This window comes from Ambystoma mexicanum, chromosome 13 (genome assembly GCF_040938575.1).
Source record: "Ambystoma mexicanum isolate Mex_15411 chromosome 13, UKY_AmexF1_1, whole genome shotgun sequence".
NCBI classification, from domain to species: Eukaryota; Metazoa; Chordata; class Amphibia; order Caudata; family Ambystomatidae; genus Ambystoma; species Ambystoma mexicanum.
Window position 1 is genome coordinate 233,231,371 of NC_090938.1, and position 17,808 is coordinate 233,249,178.

Sequence of the window (17,808 nt, forward strand, 5' to 3'; positions counted from 1 at the left end):
TATGCTTTTTGGTGTGTCAAATACGAACACATGAATATTAGGGAGATATATTTTAAAAACTGCCTGGCATACTTTAATTGTATTGGACAAATGCAGTGATTTAGGTGTCTAACTGGTGTGGTTTCAGAATTAAATTGCACCTTTTTCAGTTCTTTCAACCAAAACGTCGAACAACTTGTCCAAAACAATGCTACTTAAATGAACTATCACTTATGGAACACTTCCACTTTAAATGCTGTGCAAAAAAAAAAAAAGAAGTGATAAATTGTATTTGGTAGGCCCCAGACAGACCTGCCGTGCAGAAAATGATGGACCTGAGCTGACGACATGGGATGGGGGTGCGGGGGGTATTTTCCTCGAAGGTCACGGGGTTGTGAGGTGACATGCAGCACTTACTGATGGGAACCTATTCGCTTTCACAGGACTCGTAAAATCTACTAGCCCACTTTAATTGGCGAGGAGACCCACACGTGTCAGGAAGGAGAGGGAGAAACCATAACTGGGAAATATTCCAAAGGGATAGTCTAACAGATTTTCGAGAGTATTGCCAGAGGGGTTGCTGAGGGGGTGGGGAGGGGCTATAGCCCCGGGTCTTTTGGTTGTAGCCCCGGATAGAAGCTCAGGGACTACAACCAAAAGGCTATAGCTAGCCCCAAATCCTGCCAATCCTGACATGAGCTTAGCCCCTGATCTATTCCAGACCTAGCAACACCCCTGGTTATTGCTGATTAACCTAATTCCAAGATGGCAGACAGCTGCTTGGCGAGCAGACACAGTGCGGACTGCTATGCAACACAAGCCACCTGAAGAAAAGGTAGTTCACCTGAGTTTTACATAATGAACAGACAAGAGCGCACCTCTTACATAGCTTACACTGATCACAGTTACAAGGATTTACTCCAGCCTTTTTGCGCCCATTTAAGGGAAGCATAGCCAAGGTGGGGTATGGGTGTTAAAAAGAAGAGTATGGAGATGTAGGAGAGTCAAGTACAAAGTAGAGTGTGGTGCTAGCGTTCTGGGGATGTAGAGAAGGTTGTGAGAGATGAGAGAACAGAAGAGAAGATGAGGGAGCAAAAAGGAGGGACAAGGTGAAGTAGACTGGAGGTGGAAGAGAGCATTTCTCACTTTCCTAGAGTGAAACGCTCAAGGGGAGAGGAGAAGACCAGACAACGGAGTGGAGGTGGACACAGACCATCAGATGAGCACAGCATGGGCAGAGGAAGAAAAGGACCTGGAGGAAGAGGAACAGTCAGGGAAAGATAGAGGAAAGGAGGAGATTAAGCACCAGAGAAATGGCAGAGAAAGAATTGGACGAGGTATGAGCAGGCAGAGATGGACTATACCAAGATCTGGAGGGAAGTGGAAACGGGAGAGGGGGAGGAAGTGAACCTAGGGAGGAAGACCAAGTTGGTCAAGCCCTTCTGCACCTGGGCAAACATTGGTGTTTGTGAACCGGTGAAGGAGGGGCCAGTAAAAATGCCTAAATATGAACAAAAGATCCTAAGCCTATACCCACTTGAGATGGAGATTGCTCAACAACCATGGGGGCAAAGCTGATAGTACCCTGCGTTTCAACCAGCTGCACAATTGCCTGATGCCTAACCACCATCTGCAGACCTAAGTTTACCCGGTGGGTGTGCTTGATGGTGATGTCCAGAATCACCAGCAGGTGACCCTGATGACATTGGCCATCACTAAGAAAGCCAGATAACTGTGTTAAATCTGAGCCCATCTCTGGGGCTCCATCAAAACCTAATCCCTTCTTTGAATCTACTAAATGGAACTGATTGTGAATTCTTGCATGGTTTCAGGTTTCCTCTGGGCCATGACACATGCCACCAACGGCCCCCCACACCTCCCCCACTTGACATGGGTCAGTCATTGTTCATGGACGGGTCAAAGGCGCCTTCCATGGTTGGTAATAAAATTAAATCAAGTCCACTGGAATATGTTTTTCAATTAAATTGGCAGAAACTTCCAGCACCTACTTTGTGCCTTTGCTACCTTTGAACAGCGTTCTGTTTAGCACAAACTCCTAATAATGTTGCGCTTCCTTCCACCCTTTTCCTTTTCCCTCCTGTTTCTACACAAACTGATTGTTCCTTTCAAGGTCCCCATTTTGCATCTGTAATATTGCTCTGTACGCTCAATCTTTCCGTTGCGCAGCACTGCTGTTCAGCTTTTAATTTAGCTTGATTTTCTGAACCTAGGTTCATGTAACTGAGATACTCTGCAATATGGGGCTCTTTGCCTGCCACAGTTTTTGCTGTATGGCTGGGTCTGAGGGGTGTATGACAAGCTGATCCCTCAACTATTCATCCCCTGCGCCAGTCAATTCCCAGGTAGCGATTAGGCCTTCCAGTGCAGCTAGGCAATTGTGCACGCTTTCCTTTGTTTTCTGGCTAAGAACTGTATCTAGAAGCTGGTGTAACTGAACACTGATACCAGTCTACAAGAAAGGAGACCCTGGCAAGGCTGATAAAACTATCGGCTTTTGTCTATGTTGGACTCAAGTAGCAATGTTTTTGCCAAAATCCTCTTGCGAAAACTGACTTGCTGGGCCATGGAAAAAAGGCTCCTAGGACCTCTGCAGTTTGGTTTCAGAAAGGGCTGTTCGACTGCACAAGCAATGTGGGCATTAGTTATCTTGCCAAAATGTTCCTTCAGCTTTTCAAGTCCTACCTCATATTTCTGGGTCATCGTGCTTGTTGTGCTTCTCCCTTCCTTCACTGGTCTCCTTGTTGGTGCTTGGTAGGCTCCTAATATGCATAGCTCATCGATGCCAGGCTTGTGAAGGGGTCCTTTGTGAATTTTTCCCTCCAACCCCCACTGCTCAGAAAGAGCCCAGCGATTGTTCCAACTTTGTCTGTGGTTCCCAGGATGTGCCAAAAATTGTGTTTTTTTTTCTCTTTATTCTTCCTTTTTGGCGATAAGTATGTATGTCATTTACTTGATCAAAAATCCTTTGTGGTTGATAGAGGGTGATTTCCGATTTAAGCAATTCTCCTCCTTGAACATGCAGTGCTGTGTGATGCAGAGTGCTTTAAAATGGTTCCTTCACTGCACAGGTAGCCAGTGGAGGCCTCTGGCTGAGGTTATGTTGCCATTCTGTTTAGTCTTTGTAGAAGTCTTGTTGCTTTGTGAGGTAGTCTGGCAAACCTAGTTATATGCTGCTTGCATAGTGTATTCTTTTTTTTAAAAGAAATTATTTTTATTGGTTTATGTCAAAATAGCAGATAGGTGCCGAACATTACTTATCATAGTTGCATAGTGTATTCTTGATCGCATATATGAAGTTATGACCAGTCCTGTGTGGAAAACGGACAGATGGCAGGCTAAATCTAACCAAAAGTACTTGGAAGCATTTCCATACTATGATTGATTGATTGAGGCATCTGTATAGCGCATGTGGCTTGAGGCATCTGTATAGCGCATGTGGCATGAACTGAATCGTATGAAGGCAGGCTTGTTAATATAGCAACAATAACTGTTTTTTTTTTATATCGTTGAAATAAATCAACTTTTCAATATAAGACTTTACATACAATGATAGGTAAAAATTAACACACTTTTCATAATATAAATACTACACATTTAGCAATCATTAAAGACAAAAAAGGAAGAAAGAATTATTCAATTAATATAAAACACCAAACAAATTAAAAGTTGACGAGATACACACGAGTAAAAGGTACCAGTAAGTAAACACACAATTCTTCAACAAGTCAATTTCACTGCATAGAGAAAGTTGACAATTGCAATTTGTAAAGAGACCTTTGTCATGCACAGTAAAGTGGACCATCTTTGTACTGGATCTAAATTCCCCAAGTAGCCACAATGACCAGAGAAATATTTCAGGCGTTCCTGATATAGAGCTGGGCATGACGATCAAATGTGTTCCAGAGTTTCTGTGATCTTAATGTTTAGGCAGTATCTGCAGAAAGTTACAACCCCTTGCAACTCTTGCATTGAGCAAGTAGTTCGCGAGTATGTCATAAATTCAGATGCATTCTCAAAATACCTGATCGTAGTTTTTTTACAAGGGAACTTTAGAAGATATGGTTCTATATATCCCAACCTTTTGTGCCTACATTTTTCGGGTATTGCAGATTTTTATTGAAAACATTTGGATCGAGTCTTGATCCAATCATTACGATAAATTAGCTGTTTTACTTTGTCGGGATTTGTCAAAAGCATATTAAGAGATGCATCCGCTTCCACTAAAATGTGATAGATGGCACGTAACCACTGCTTGACAAAATGTGTAGTGTGAAAAATATAATTCGACAGAAATTGCAAAACATTATATTGCCGATTAGGCATCAGACATTTCCGAAGGAGGGCACAAGTTCTCCACTGGTATTGTGCATTCAGGGAGGTTAGGCCCAATTCATAACGCACCCAAACTATTGGGATGCATTGTGGAAGTTGAAGAATTGTTTTCCAAAATTTACCTTCTAGCCTATCGAAGACTCCTGACTGCCAGGGTGATTGTGACTCAAGCCCATATAAAATACATGGAGTCGCTTTTTGTTTCCAATAGAGTACTGCCGGTTTCATAGTAAAAGCACCATAGCGGTGCATTATGATTTTAGTCTGTGAGATGGCCGAATCAAGTTTACACTTCATAACATCCAAGTGAGCAACAAATGAGGCACTACCATCAAAGATCATACCCAGATAAACATAACTCGATACCGTAGCCAATTTTATTTGGTTAATGGACCAGCAAGATGTAGATCTAGCCGTGTTATGTGGTCTATAAATTACAATTTGGGTTTTAGCAGTGTTAACCCGCAGTTCATTAGCCACGATATACCTGTTAAAACCATCAAAAAGTTTTTGAAGGCCACATGGGGTTTTGGAAATTAGCACCAAATCGTCAGCATACATAAGAGTCTGATTTATATGGTTGTTTATTTTGGGTGAGTCCGATGATATTGCCTCGAAAACCTGACGCACATCATACATGAAATAATTAAAGGTCGCGGACGACAAGAGGCAGCCTTGCTTTAGGCCGCGGGCGGTTGGAATGGCCTTAGATAGTAGACCTTCTAGATTTAGTTTGGCAAAAAGAATGGGACGAGAAATGGTGTCAAAAGCCGTATGAAGATCCACAAAGGCAAAATATAGTGCTTGTTTGGAACTTTGTGCCTGGGATTTAATAGCATTAAGACAAAGCAAGTTGATGTTTGTACCTAAGCCAGCATGAAAGCCTGTCTGAAAGGGGTCTCTTGTATGGGCAGCTTTAGTCCATATGTTAAAATCCCGAAGGATAAGTTTGGAGAACAACTTGCCTGGAGCATCTAAAAGGGCAATGGGCCTATAGTTGCAGGGAAGGGTATGATCTCCCTTCTTGTGGATTGGTACGATGATGGAGGTTTTCCATGAGTGTGGAATGTTACGAAAGAAAATAATGTTTTGAAAAAGATTGTTCAAGATTTTAGCCCACATTGAAGGATTCGATTTAAACAAAGTTGCTAAGGCCATCAGGGCCTTTTGGCTCTAGAAGAGCTAATATATTTAATGTAGCTCTCAAGAATACGCGGGCAGCAATCAAGAGACCAACTCTGAGGGCTATCGGGTAACTGGGCCTGATGCACAAAGGACGGATCTGGATATAGATTGGTATAGTGCTCGATCCACTGGGCCTCAGATACACTAAGAACCTGTAAACCACTCTGGCTCTTGTGGGCACATTGGTTGAAGATAACCCAGGTTTCAGCTGTATTTTTGTTCGCCATTAGTCTGAGCATATGCTCACTATCCCTTTCCAGTATATGTGCTCAATGTTGACGCATCCAATTGCGGTATCTGCATTTGGCTGCTCTCAATTGCTGAAAACAATTAGCCTGATTTAATTTACAGATTACCTTTTTTCACGATGGAATTCAGTCTTTCTAGCTTTGACTAGAGGATTGAAAGAGTGTTTGGGGGGGTCTCTATTTGATTGCCATGTTTCGCTAAATGCCAGAATGTGATTAGAAGATTAGTGTACTGTTTTGGATTATCTGAGTTATTGTTCGAAATGACCAAATGGGATAAGGCTGATAAGTTATTAACTGACCAACGAAAACGCGTTTTAGCATTGTTGACCACCAGTTCGGACGAATAGTAAGACTTGTGAGGAGCTACATAATTCCAATTTATTGTGAGAACCAACAAATGGTGATCACTATGTACCTGAGGGATAATTTGGAAAGTTTTAATCTGCCCTGTTAGGTTGGTGGGAGTATACATATAATCTATTGTAGTGTGTATCGACCCTCTTGCCACGTTGGCTGGGCTTGGATATCACCTTGTATTACACCATTGGTCATGTGGAAATTGTGTTCCATCATAAAGGAAGACCACTGCTTAACCTTATCAATGGTGGTTTTCCCTTTAGGATGGAGACAATCTAAATTGAGATCTCCCACAATAAGGATGTCCGTAATGTCTGAAGAGAGAAGTACCAAATCCAGAAGTCTAGTCAGGCCCGCGTAGAACGCAATATCAGTTAGCCCAAGAGGGTTACAATAAATGTTAATGCAATGGGCATGAGATTTTTACAAGCTGAATAAAAACCGATACCGAGGCCCAGGCCTGGATAGGAAAGCCTCTAGACATATTTACTCCCACTAGTAGGCCTGATGACAGTCGTCCCTTTTGGCCAGCCATGGCTGGAAGTAGAACTATCTCGTAGTTATTCCATGCTGGGGTTTGCAAAAGCCAAGTTTCTTGAAGTGTTATTATATCAAATACAGTTGGAAAACCAGCAATGGAAGTTTGCAAATGTGAGTGGCCTCGGGTGTTCCAACTAGCAACAGTAATAAGGCATTCTTTCAATGTCACTGATGTTATGACATGTGAGACTGAGCACCATGGATACTATTTACAGTTGATTCAATCGAATTGGTGTAAGAAGCCATTTGTTTTACATCAGATCCCACATTCATATGTGCTGGATCTTGTGCTAGTAAAAAGCTAGTAAAAAGCCCATGTTAAACAATTGCATTTTTGATTTCTACACAGTGTTTAGAACAATTCCCGAAGGTATCCACAATCGTACAACCAAACAAGTGTTCTCGGAGATAAATTCACTTTGTTCGATGTCACTTGAACAAATATCTTCGAGTTCCACTAGTTCGGAAAACATATTTGTCACGCTACGTCGATTGAGATCGTAGGTGCCAAAAACCCCTCCCCGACATTTTAAAATCAAATTGGAATTGTCATTTCCGGGAAGCTAGGGCATGGGGTTTGGTTATCAATGCTGAGTCATTTCGAGGCTGAAGATTAACAGGTTTAGGAGCATCGGTAGGTTGAGGTCTAGGCATTTCCATGCCCTGGGGTGGAGCGGCTTGGGGCAGACTAAGAGATAGCATAGAATGCTGAGGAATGCCAGCTATCGTTGGCAAGGGACCTGGAAGGAGCCATTGGTGCAAATTCGAATTTATTTTGCATGGCTTGTAGGGTGGAATAGAGGGAATGGGCTGGGTACAGGATGCTAAAAATGCATCCACCGCCTCACGTATTTGAGTGATTGAGAGTTCAGAAGCAGTTTTGGATCTCGAGTTGGTAACAGGGGTCATGATGTTATCACACTCAGCCAGGCCCATGGAGCTTTTATCAGGGATGGGGTGCTTTCGCGCAGCTGCCAAATCTAATTCGCGGATTAGCGCATCCAAGGGAGGATAAAACGAAACCGCGGTGATACTAGACGCTGGCTGTGCCACTGGGGCAGAGGGCCTAGAAAGGGACTCTAAAAGGCCCTGTCTCAATGGTGAAGCAGGCAGGTTCTCTTTTAATGGTAGCACTGAGTCGACTACCAATGGTGCTGTGAGCGCCTGCACAAGTGGGCCAGTTTTCTCGAAGCTAGCAGTGGATGGCAGCGCAGGGGCAAGTATTGGCATCGGAAGTGCAGGGACTAGCAGAGGCACTGAAGACTGGGAGGCTTGCACGTCATCTGTTGTCACCGACACTGGTTTCAAAGTTTGAAAGAAAGTTTTCTTTGTTGTTTCGGAACACTCAGTATGAGTTGTTTGGGGTTTTTCTTGGTTACGGGGCGAGACACCTTCAAGGCCTTTTTTCTTTTTCTCATAACCGGTAAACAAGGTGTGCTATTCCCTCCCTTGGTGAGATTCGTGAGAGTCGCTGAAATTGGGGTAGGAAGGGGCCCAGAAGCACGTGGGGAGAGCGGGAGGCTCGCCCACGACTTATTCGAAGGAGCAGGGTCAATGGGAGCACTCGCGCGACCCTCTGGAGTGATAATGTCAGCAAATGCAGGAAGAGCTGAAATGGGCAAATGGATGGAAGGTGGAAGTCCGGGCGAGCCAATAGTGATGATTGAGACCTCTTCGCCTGAAGCTTTATCTGCAGTCGGAGTACCATGCAGATTCGATTTGGGGTGGCAAGCCAGGGTTTTTAATAAAGACAAGGTTTGGTAGGCTTGCGCCGATTGTTCTGTTACTTTTGCATCTATTCCTTCAAATAGTTTGAACAGACTTTGCAGATTTAGCTGCTTAGCGGCTAGGGTGACATCGAGCACTGAAGAGGGGACAGGAGCCACTGCTAATACAGTTTCCAATGTAGAAGGCGGGGGGCACAATCTGCAGGCTTTGGGCAGGGGGAATTGTTAACACGAGAGGGGCAGCATTAGAGGCCGCAACGAACCTATCTAATGTGCAGGGGGAGAGGGAGATAGGCATGTTTGGAGAGATGCAATCTTCCACCGGACTCCGAGAGGAACACTCTTGTGTGTCTTGAACCTGCACTCTTCTGGGAGTGGGGTAAACAAAGGAAATGGATGGAGGGCTAGGGGAGGACTCCGTGCCTGAAGTGCCTGAAATAAGATCTATTACACCATGTGGATCTGTGAGCAAAGAGTTTTGAGACTCACAGTGGCTAGCATGAATTGAGAGATCAGGGTAAGAACACGGGGAGGAAGTTGGGGGCCTTGGCAACTGTCGAGAACCTTTCTTTTTGGTGAAGAAGCGCGGCAGAGGAGTATGCAACATAGTATTATCTGATAAAGGGAGCGCAGCCACATTTGCATCAAACTTTGATTGAACCTGCGCTATCGGTTCATAAAGGAAAGAGGTGTGTGCATCTGGTAAAACTTCAGTATTTGTCCCAGGCTTAGCTAGCACCGTTGTACTTTTGGTGCTGACAACGTATTTACAGGAGAGAGAGTGATGGTCTTACGAGATAAGCACGAGAGGCGTGCGAATGGTATAGTCAGCCCCTTCTGGTGTAATGTTAAAGGCATACCCGTTGTTAACAAATACACCATAAGCTTGTACTAGCACAAAAGAACATGTGTACTGGCCTGTGAAGAAAGTTATAATTAGTGACACAACACAGTACACACTGGTACAAAAAAACAAACCGGCTTTTTAGCGGGCACAGATTAACATGCAATTTCCAATACTCCCAAAACCGATTAGGAAAATAAAACGTACAATACATTTTTAAAAAATGATAAATATAATATAGGGCATCGTCGCCGCTGGCTGCGCAGCTAAGCAGCCAAGCAGTACTTAAACAGTACTTGCGACAGGTGCGCGCGCGGTGCGTGTGCACAATGGCTTAAGTAGGAGGAGCCCAAACTCGTTTGAATGGGGGGAGGAGCTCTAGAAAGAAGGAAAATAGTGTATCAGTAAATGAAGAAAGAAGTCCACAAAGTGCTTGTGCTTGAATCCAGTTCACATCCTTAAAGGGTCCAACAGCGGGAGCGGCAAAAGCGGCGGAGGAGCAGCCGACGGAGCAGCCGTGGCAGCCAAGCAGTACTTAAACAGTACTTGCGACAGGTGCTCTGTATAGAATCATTGAGAATTGCCCACCCCCAAATGCTGTAAATCGAGCTTATTTAAACAGATATGTTTTTTTAATTGTTTTCTAAATAACAGCAAGGATTCCACTTTTCTTGGCTCTAAGGCAAGGCTATTCAAAATGTTGGTCTGAAAATCGACTGTCTCCTCTAGTCACCCATTGTGGCAGCAAATACTTGCCCTTCAATCTTAAGGACGGTGTTGGTCGATTTTGCTTTTCCGCCAAGTACATAGGAGCTAGATTATTAATACATTTAAAGATGATGCAACCGATTTTAAGATGCAGTCCTCTACTGCCAGCCTATGAATTGTTCGGCGAAGACCTGACGTTGGTGTGGACTTCTTTACCCCATACTATGGTGTTGACTTGTCCTTCTAGTGTTGTCCCACTGTTGTGAGAATACATTTTAAATCACCATTGTGGTTTCTGGTCTCATTCCCATTTTTACAGGCCAGCAGAGCCAGCCTATTCTGAGCAGCCATGCTTTTAATTTTGAAATATAGATGAAACCTAGGGGTCCTTGTACTGGGTAGTGTGCTAATTGTTGCTGCCACAAAAGTGCAGATTAGTAAAAGATACTAATGATATACTACTAGTTGGAAGTGCTGTGTCAAAAACACTTCTAATGGTACCCCCTAGTGAGAACCAGGAAACATAGGGTGAACAATAAAATGAAAGTAGATTTGACGCGCAGATCCCACGTTGATTGATTGACTGGGTTATATTGTCGTGAATATAAATTCACAATGAGTCTGTTAGTTCAAAGGAACTTGATATTTATTTTGCTTGTAGAGAAAATCAGCCGACGCGTGTTTCGACCCTCTTATTTTGGTTTGGGTTTAGTTTCAAGTTATGTCATCCAAGCATTTATCTTGCTAAAGCGCCTTGTGCAATCGTTGTTTGCGTCAATATTCATTGTCCGCTTTAAAATTATTTGGGTGCCATATGCATAGTTGTATTATGTTGATGCTTTTCATGAGGGCTCATGTATATTTTGAAAATGAGTGGTGAGAGAAGCTCCTTGTAGGACACCGCATTTCATGTGGGTTTCCTTCTTGAGGTGAAAAGATTTGGATATGATTTTTCACTTCTGTTTATGAGGAAGGGTTTTATCCATTGCACTCGGGTGTCGCGAATTCCGGACTCTTGTAGTCTTATCGCCAGAATAAATCCTACCGGAGATTGTTCGATTTCTCCATTTCATTCCACATGTTTGAGGATTTCTTTGTATATGTAGCTCAAGATTTATGCTGGGTGGGGCGAATTGGATATGTCTGTTGGAGCCCTTTGCTCTTCCTGCAGCATTCTTCAAGAAAGTTTCTTTTTTCAAGCGGCTTTAAAAGTCTTTTGTACTATTTTGTTTACAGTGATCGGTTAATCAACTTTTAAAGATTGAGCAGGGTTTCTTTATGGAGCACATTTTTGAAAATGTCAGGCAGGGGAAGGGGTAATTGGGTGATCCAGCCTTAAAACTTGTCCACTAGTTTGAGAGAGGTTTCTGTGTTCCGTTTGGGAAGTTGCATTTTCTGTATCAGGGCGGTTAATTGTATCTAAGGCAGCTGCATTGATTTAAGTGCTCATTATGAGTGGTGTCATCCAGTGATTCAGTTATGATGTCCCTCTGTATCAATCCTACCATGTTGGAAAAATTGTTCCCAATAGCCTGCATCCTCTAGTTAGCAGTGATTGCAGCGAAGGTGGTAATTCCTGGTCCTTCAATGTGCTTGTGGACTTAGATATGTAGGATCCACAATAGGACCCCTTAAATTAAGGATTTTACAACACCATTGTGCTATTAAAAATGCAGACATACCTTATCCTATGACCACACCTTTTCTGGAGAAACGCAACAAAGATATTATATGTAGGACATTTGTTGGATTAGCACAAATTCCTGAACACCCGAGACAAGGCAATAGACAATTGACATTAAGAAAATGGGAATCCAAGTTCATTTTTTGTTTAGAAACTTTGGAATCCAAAGGGCTCAACGGTGTTAAAAAAAACCCCACAAGATATCAGAATTAATGCTATCGATGTTTCTCTGTAATGTCAGTATTGACAGCTTGGTTTTGTTACACACGTTTTATACTGTTTCTTTATTTGCTACATACATTCTGGTTTGTATTGTAGATTGGCTTATTATCACTGGTGTATATGAACTGTATACACTGTGGCCCTTTTGTATAGTTGAGCATGTTTTGCACTTGCAGCCCATGCTAATATGTTTTAGAGGGGCATGTGGCCATGATTAGTCATCATGTTTACTATATATTGCTTTCCTGCACAGTTGGGCATGTTTGGCACTTGCATTTTGCAAAGATACTAGCTATTCCCGGCGTAACATATGCCGTTCTAGCATATCTTAAAGGTCAATACCAGTAATTCATAGGGTCACTTCTGTCCCCCTTCTGATCGCTTCCAGGAAGGGGCCGTAGGTCCCAGTGACTTATTAATGGTCCATGAAAAGGCTTAACGTAGTAACTGTCTTCTTCTGAATTTGAAAGGCATATTTGTATCAGATGGAATGAAAGGTATGCACGGTATAAAAACAGCATCCAAATTCCATCGATTACACAGGCCTCTAGAATGTGTCTTTGTAGATCTGTAATTGTCAACCTTATTCCATTGCAGATCCCCTTGATGGCATAAGATTGTGTAGTAGCATAATTACAGCACCTACTTTCAGTTTTCACTCGTCCGGGGGCATTCGTCGTACAGCGTTTCGCTCTTTAGAGACTGAAGGATTGAGTATGTCATTAACTGTTCATTGACATTGGAACCGCCGTGCCCTGTGTGAAGAGCAGTGGGTGGAAAGAAGTAATTTAAAATGATTCCGAATGTTAGCGATAGTAGAAGATGAGGGTGACCGCATAGAGCTGTGCTCATAGTAACAATGATGGCTGTTGTTGAAGTGGAAGGGCATACAGAGGTGTACTTTGCCATTTGGACAGCAGAGAGCAACCTAACTCTGATAACTTGCTTCAGCTGAGCATGGAAACATACCCAACCATTATATTACACGGCCTGCGGTAGCGGCCCTGTAGTTATGTTGCTCAACCGATGGGAAGATCCCTTTGTGGGCAGCTTATAACTTTGCCCCCCCCGCCCCCCCGGATGAATCCTCACTAACTTTGCAAACAAAAAGTATATGGCCGCCTCAGATTGATTTGGCAAAGTTTAGTGAGGTTTCATCCAGTGGGGCAAAGGTATAGTGAGGTCCCAAAATGTGTGGTCTTCCTCAGACGCAATGGGGGGAAAAAATGTGCTCACGCCTACAGCCCAAACAGACAAAATGTAGGTTAAAAAAATGGTGATATCTGCAGGGATCCAAATTGGGATTTGTTGCCCAGGAGAAAAAAGCATCTTTTGGGTATCAGGCATGACCAGTTAGGCAGGAGCTAGTACAGTGTGTACAGCAAATCTAACTTTGCGCAAGATGCAAACTCTAACCTTTTGTCCATGTCATGCTATCCAATATGCTCTAAATATCCCTTGAGTGTGTTTTTTATCGTCCTTTATATACATTCCCAAACATACATAGTTAAAATCACATAGCTAGATTTGTATGGCGCCTCTTGCCCCAGAAGTCAAATGTAGCTCTTGGTAGGTGTTGGTTTATATCTAACCATGCTCCCCATGGCTATAACCATGAGCTAAATGGCTCCCAGCTCCTGGCAATTTTGAACCTTGTATCCGGGTTCGGCCCGTGGATACCTCCCTAGATGAATTGGGACCTGGCGTGATCTCTGCTGACATCGGATGTGCTTGCTGATTGGATGGTGCAAAACGTGAGCTGCGTCAGATATTTTGAAACGGTCGTCATGTTGGATTCGTGGACAGCTGCTGTTGTCCGCGGACATCGTAGTAAAAACATATGAAAAAAACACATGCGCTTGTCATACTAATGAAACGATCTCTGGGGAGGTGAGGGGTGATGAGGTTTGGGATGGGACATGGCCATAAAAAGGCAAAAAATTGGTGGTTTTCCACCTTAGAAGTTTGGGACAGCCCTGTAATGTTTGTGAACATCTCAGATGTTCGGGGACATCCATACATACTTTTGCCTTAAAGGGATGGTGAAAAGCAGTTTTTGGATGGCTTATAACTTTGGTGTCACTGAATAAAACTGAATGACATTTTGTGATATTCTAGATCTGACCTTGAATGGTTCTACAGTTTGGCGCTGTCTTGCCAAGAGGGGAATAAAATTAGGTGGGTTCCCAAAATATTTGAAAGGCTTATACATTTGGTGCTGTTTCACAAATCTGCACACAAGTTTGCAAAAAGATTTAAGACCCAGATTTGAATGTATTTGAAAAGTTAGGTGTGATTTTGTAGGGGGCAAAATTAGGGGTGTGGGAGGGGTAAATATTTTTGGATGACTTATAACTTTGCTACCGTTTGACAAATGTGTAGAAAAGATTTTAGAAAGATTCTAGACCCAACCTTGAATGTTTGTGCAAAGTCTTAATGAATGTTGTCAAGTGCGAGCTAAGTTATGACCATTTTATGTACGTACATTTTGACTGTTTTCAAAAAATAAAACCTGGACGGATTTGCAGCAAAGTCATGCAAGGAGCATTGGCAAGGACCTTTTTAAAGCATGGTTTTCCAAATGTGGACGTGTTTTTATTTTGAGAAAAGTGTCATAATGTAGGTACAAAAAATAGTGATCTAATTTTGGTGACTTAGTTATACTGTGGGCAGATTACCCATGACTCGCTGTGGGCAGATTGCCCATGACCACTCTCCTTCCAACTAGGCCCACCTCCTCTTCTACTCCTCATGTCTTCCTCTGTCCCTCCAATGTCGCACTCCTTGTAAGCCTTGCCTCCTTTAGTGTTGCTACCCCCTTCTCCACGCTACCACACTAATCCTACTTCTCCAACCCCTTGCTACTCAAAACACCCTCCTTTCACTCCTGCAGGTTTTTCACAGTCGCCCCCTACACTCCCTTTCCAAAATAAACTTGCCACTCTTTCACGCATACTCGCAACACAGTACCACTTGCAGTCACTGTTGCCTCACCTGCTCCAGAAATTGCCTCCATGCTCCACCATCCTTCCTCCTGCTGGTCTCTTGGTCTGCCACCTCTTCCTCTGACCTAACCCAAAAGAATACACCTTCCTGTATCCTCCAACCTGTCTTAACCCCTCCCTGTCCACTGATTGGCTCTCTAACTCTGGAGAATCTGGTGCAGTCTTCCCTGCTTGGGACGGAACAGCGTTACAGAATGTGCGTTAAGCCCCACCCCTTTTCTCTGCGTGGGGCTGTGTGACTGGCGGCCCACGCTGTGTAGTGTTCATATTCATGTAAGGGAAACCTAGTTTGTTGGATCGTTGGAACAGCTGCCACACTGTTTCAAGTACCTGGTGGTCTAGGGGGATGTTACCTTGCCCTGTGAGGCTGAGGTGCTGTGCGCGGCTTCAGAGAATGCCTATCTCTGCTGCTCTCCCCCCTGCTTCGCTGTTTGTTGATATAGAAACTGGGTCTCTCCCTCTTCCTCTCGTATTTGTTGTTTTTCTGAAATGTGAAGAGAAAACCTTGCCAGCATTTAGTGTTGTAGCATGGGGTTATGTAAACTGGCACATGGGGAGGCAACACTCCAAACTGCCACTGTACTCCTTGGGGTAGAACCGATTCTGGATTCCTCCCTGGTAGGCCTCCCACCCCAGGCAGAGAATGGTCCCCATCAACCCCTGACCAGGCCAGGGTACTTCCCATGTCACAAAGTTGATTTCCATTTTTTAAGGGGAATGCATTGACGCTTCCCCTCCACGCCCCCCTATCTTAACTTTGTATCTAGCTATGAGTAGGAAACATTGATCCTTTTGACAGTGTGTTGTAGCCCACTGAATGTTCTCATATAACAAAGACGTTTATGGAAGCAGCATTTAATTTTCAAAGCAACTGTTCTGTAGGAGCCAATGTAGTGATTTCCTGCAGTCAGACACAATTGTGCTTTCTGAGGTCACTGAATATTTTTGTCCAATACTTTGAGAATTTTGCTGCACTCTGGACCAATTGCAATTCATGTATAGATTTTGTTTTCGGGTGCCTGGGGGAGAACTATACAAGTAGACTTTAAGTAGTCTAGATTAAAAAGGGAAATAAGGTGAGACACTTTACATGCATTGTGCAGCAGAAAATGCATGCCCTACCTACAGGGACGGCAAGCGTTAACTATATATCCAGTTTGTCCTCTATCTGACCAAAAAGGTGCTTTGAAAGTTTGCCCATTTGTCCTTTCCGCAGGGGATTGCTAGCAATTTCATGCAAAGCTGGAGACCACCCCCAATTATGTGAAGGGCTGTGCATATAAAAAAGCATTACATTTATAAAACCTAGATCATGAAGCTAACCTTACACCTGCGCAGTATTTTAAGATGTCTGTTTATTCTAGCAAAAAAGTAAAATCAATGTTTGAAAGAAACCAATCCATTGTAACCTGTAGTAATAGTTTGATTTACAGACGCATATGCCTAGAATATTTTTGTATAGTCTCACATCAGTTACACATTTGCTTTCTTTAGAATTGTCAGGTCTCCTAGTTCTGAACCTGTGCACCTTTGCAAGTGTCCCATGCTTTCACCTTTCCTAACTAGCAAGCCTGTCAAATCGTTTTTAGTAGATGGACAATATAAGTAATTGTTGGCTAGGATAACGGATGTTACAGCTATTTATGTAAAGAAGTGTCTATATGTTTGGAAGACTACGCATTTTCATTCCCAGGTTTGTTTTGCAGCTTTTTCTTCCATCCATGAGAAAGAAGACTGCTCTAGGAGATGGTAGCTCACCAGATGGCGACATTCTTCATGATCACTGGCTGGTGGAAGACATGTACACCTTCGAGAATGTTGGTTTCACAAAGGATGTTGGGAAGATAAAGTTCCTAATCTGTGCAGACTGTGAAATTGGGCCAATTGGGTGGCATTGTCTGGATGATAAGAAGACCTTCTATGTAGCCTTGGACCGTGTGAAACATGAATGAAAAGATTAAGGGAAACGAGAAGGGATGGACATCCTTCAATTGAGCTAACCTGCATCATTGTCTCTACTATAACTAACTTGGAAGGAACCTTCCTGCAATAAGAGGTTTGCTTCAGCACCCAATGTAAAGTTTTTGTACAGCTGTTGTATGCACCTTATGTTGACTGGTTCCTGAAGACTTGAGAAAAGTGATGCAACAAGTTCGTTTTCCTATTACTAGTTTGGAGCTCTGCAAGACCTGCCCTGGTGTATAGGCAGTGGGACTTCAGTATCCACATTGCATTGACCTAATGTTCTTAGTTAGGGAACACTACTGCTGGCATTATGTGATACGCGTTTTATGTATCATGCCAAATAGTTTTCACTGATGTCTACGCAGTAGAAGGTAAAACAAGAATGATTTGACAAGGGTCATTGAAATGAAGGGTAAGAGACTGGGGATAAAAGAGGACAAAACTGTTATCGCTTAAGAAGAGATGGGAGAATAATGCAACAGCGACGAGTGGTTGCGAGGGGGAAATAGTAGGGTTTTTTTTGTGGCGAGTGTGGCTTCATCAGAGGCAAGACTGCTCAATTGCAGGAATTGACAACCAGTAATCTGATTCGTCAGTCTGTGCCTTTGGCTGAACAAATTATGAGTATGTGTCAGTTGGTTGATCATATTACGTGCTTGTCAGTCTCACCTTTTTGTTGATGGATTTCTGTGAGCGCTGAAGTTGAAAGGGTGACTAATCCCTGCTGTTGAGACTATGCTTTCTCGCTGGCATACGGAAAGGATTCAACTGAAGGCTATTTGGGGGTAAGGGTGGCAGATCTGACTATGAAGATTGGTCTTTAAAAGTATTTGCTGGTTTTTTTTTTTCAACATCAAAACGTTCATCCGAAGCACCCAGAACATGGTCTTTCTCCCCTCCATCTGATTTCATATGACAACATACTTGCTTCTTGCTAGTGGAAATTGTTGTTTGGAGTCCTGCAAAGCTTGTTCAGATATAGAAGTAC

At 43.2% G+C, this 17,808-nt stretch overlaps 1 protein-coding gene across 1 annotated transcript in view; it reads left to right on the plus strand.

The window, feature by feature from the left end:
• Positions 1-16,947, plus strand: part of RABIF (RAB interacting factor) — a 35,867-nt gene extending 18,920 nt beyond the window's left edge. Inside the window, exon 2 of the mRNA XM_069633690.1 lies at positions 16,562-16,947. Within this exon, the coding sequence (XP_069489791.1) occupies positions 16,562-16,807 (246 nt within the window). The 3' untranslated portion in view covers positions 16,808-16,947. The remainder of the gene's footprint in view (positions 1-16,561) is intronic.
• The last annotated feature ends 861 nt before the right edge of the window (positions 16,948-17,808 follow it).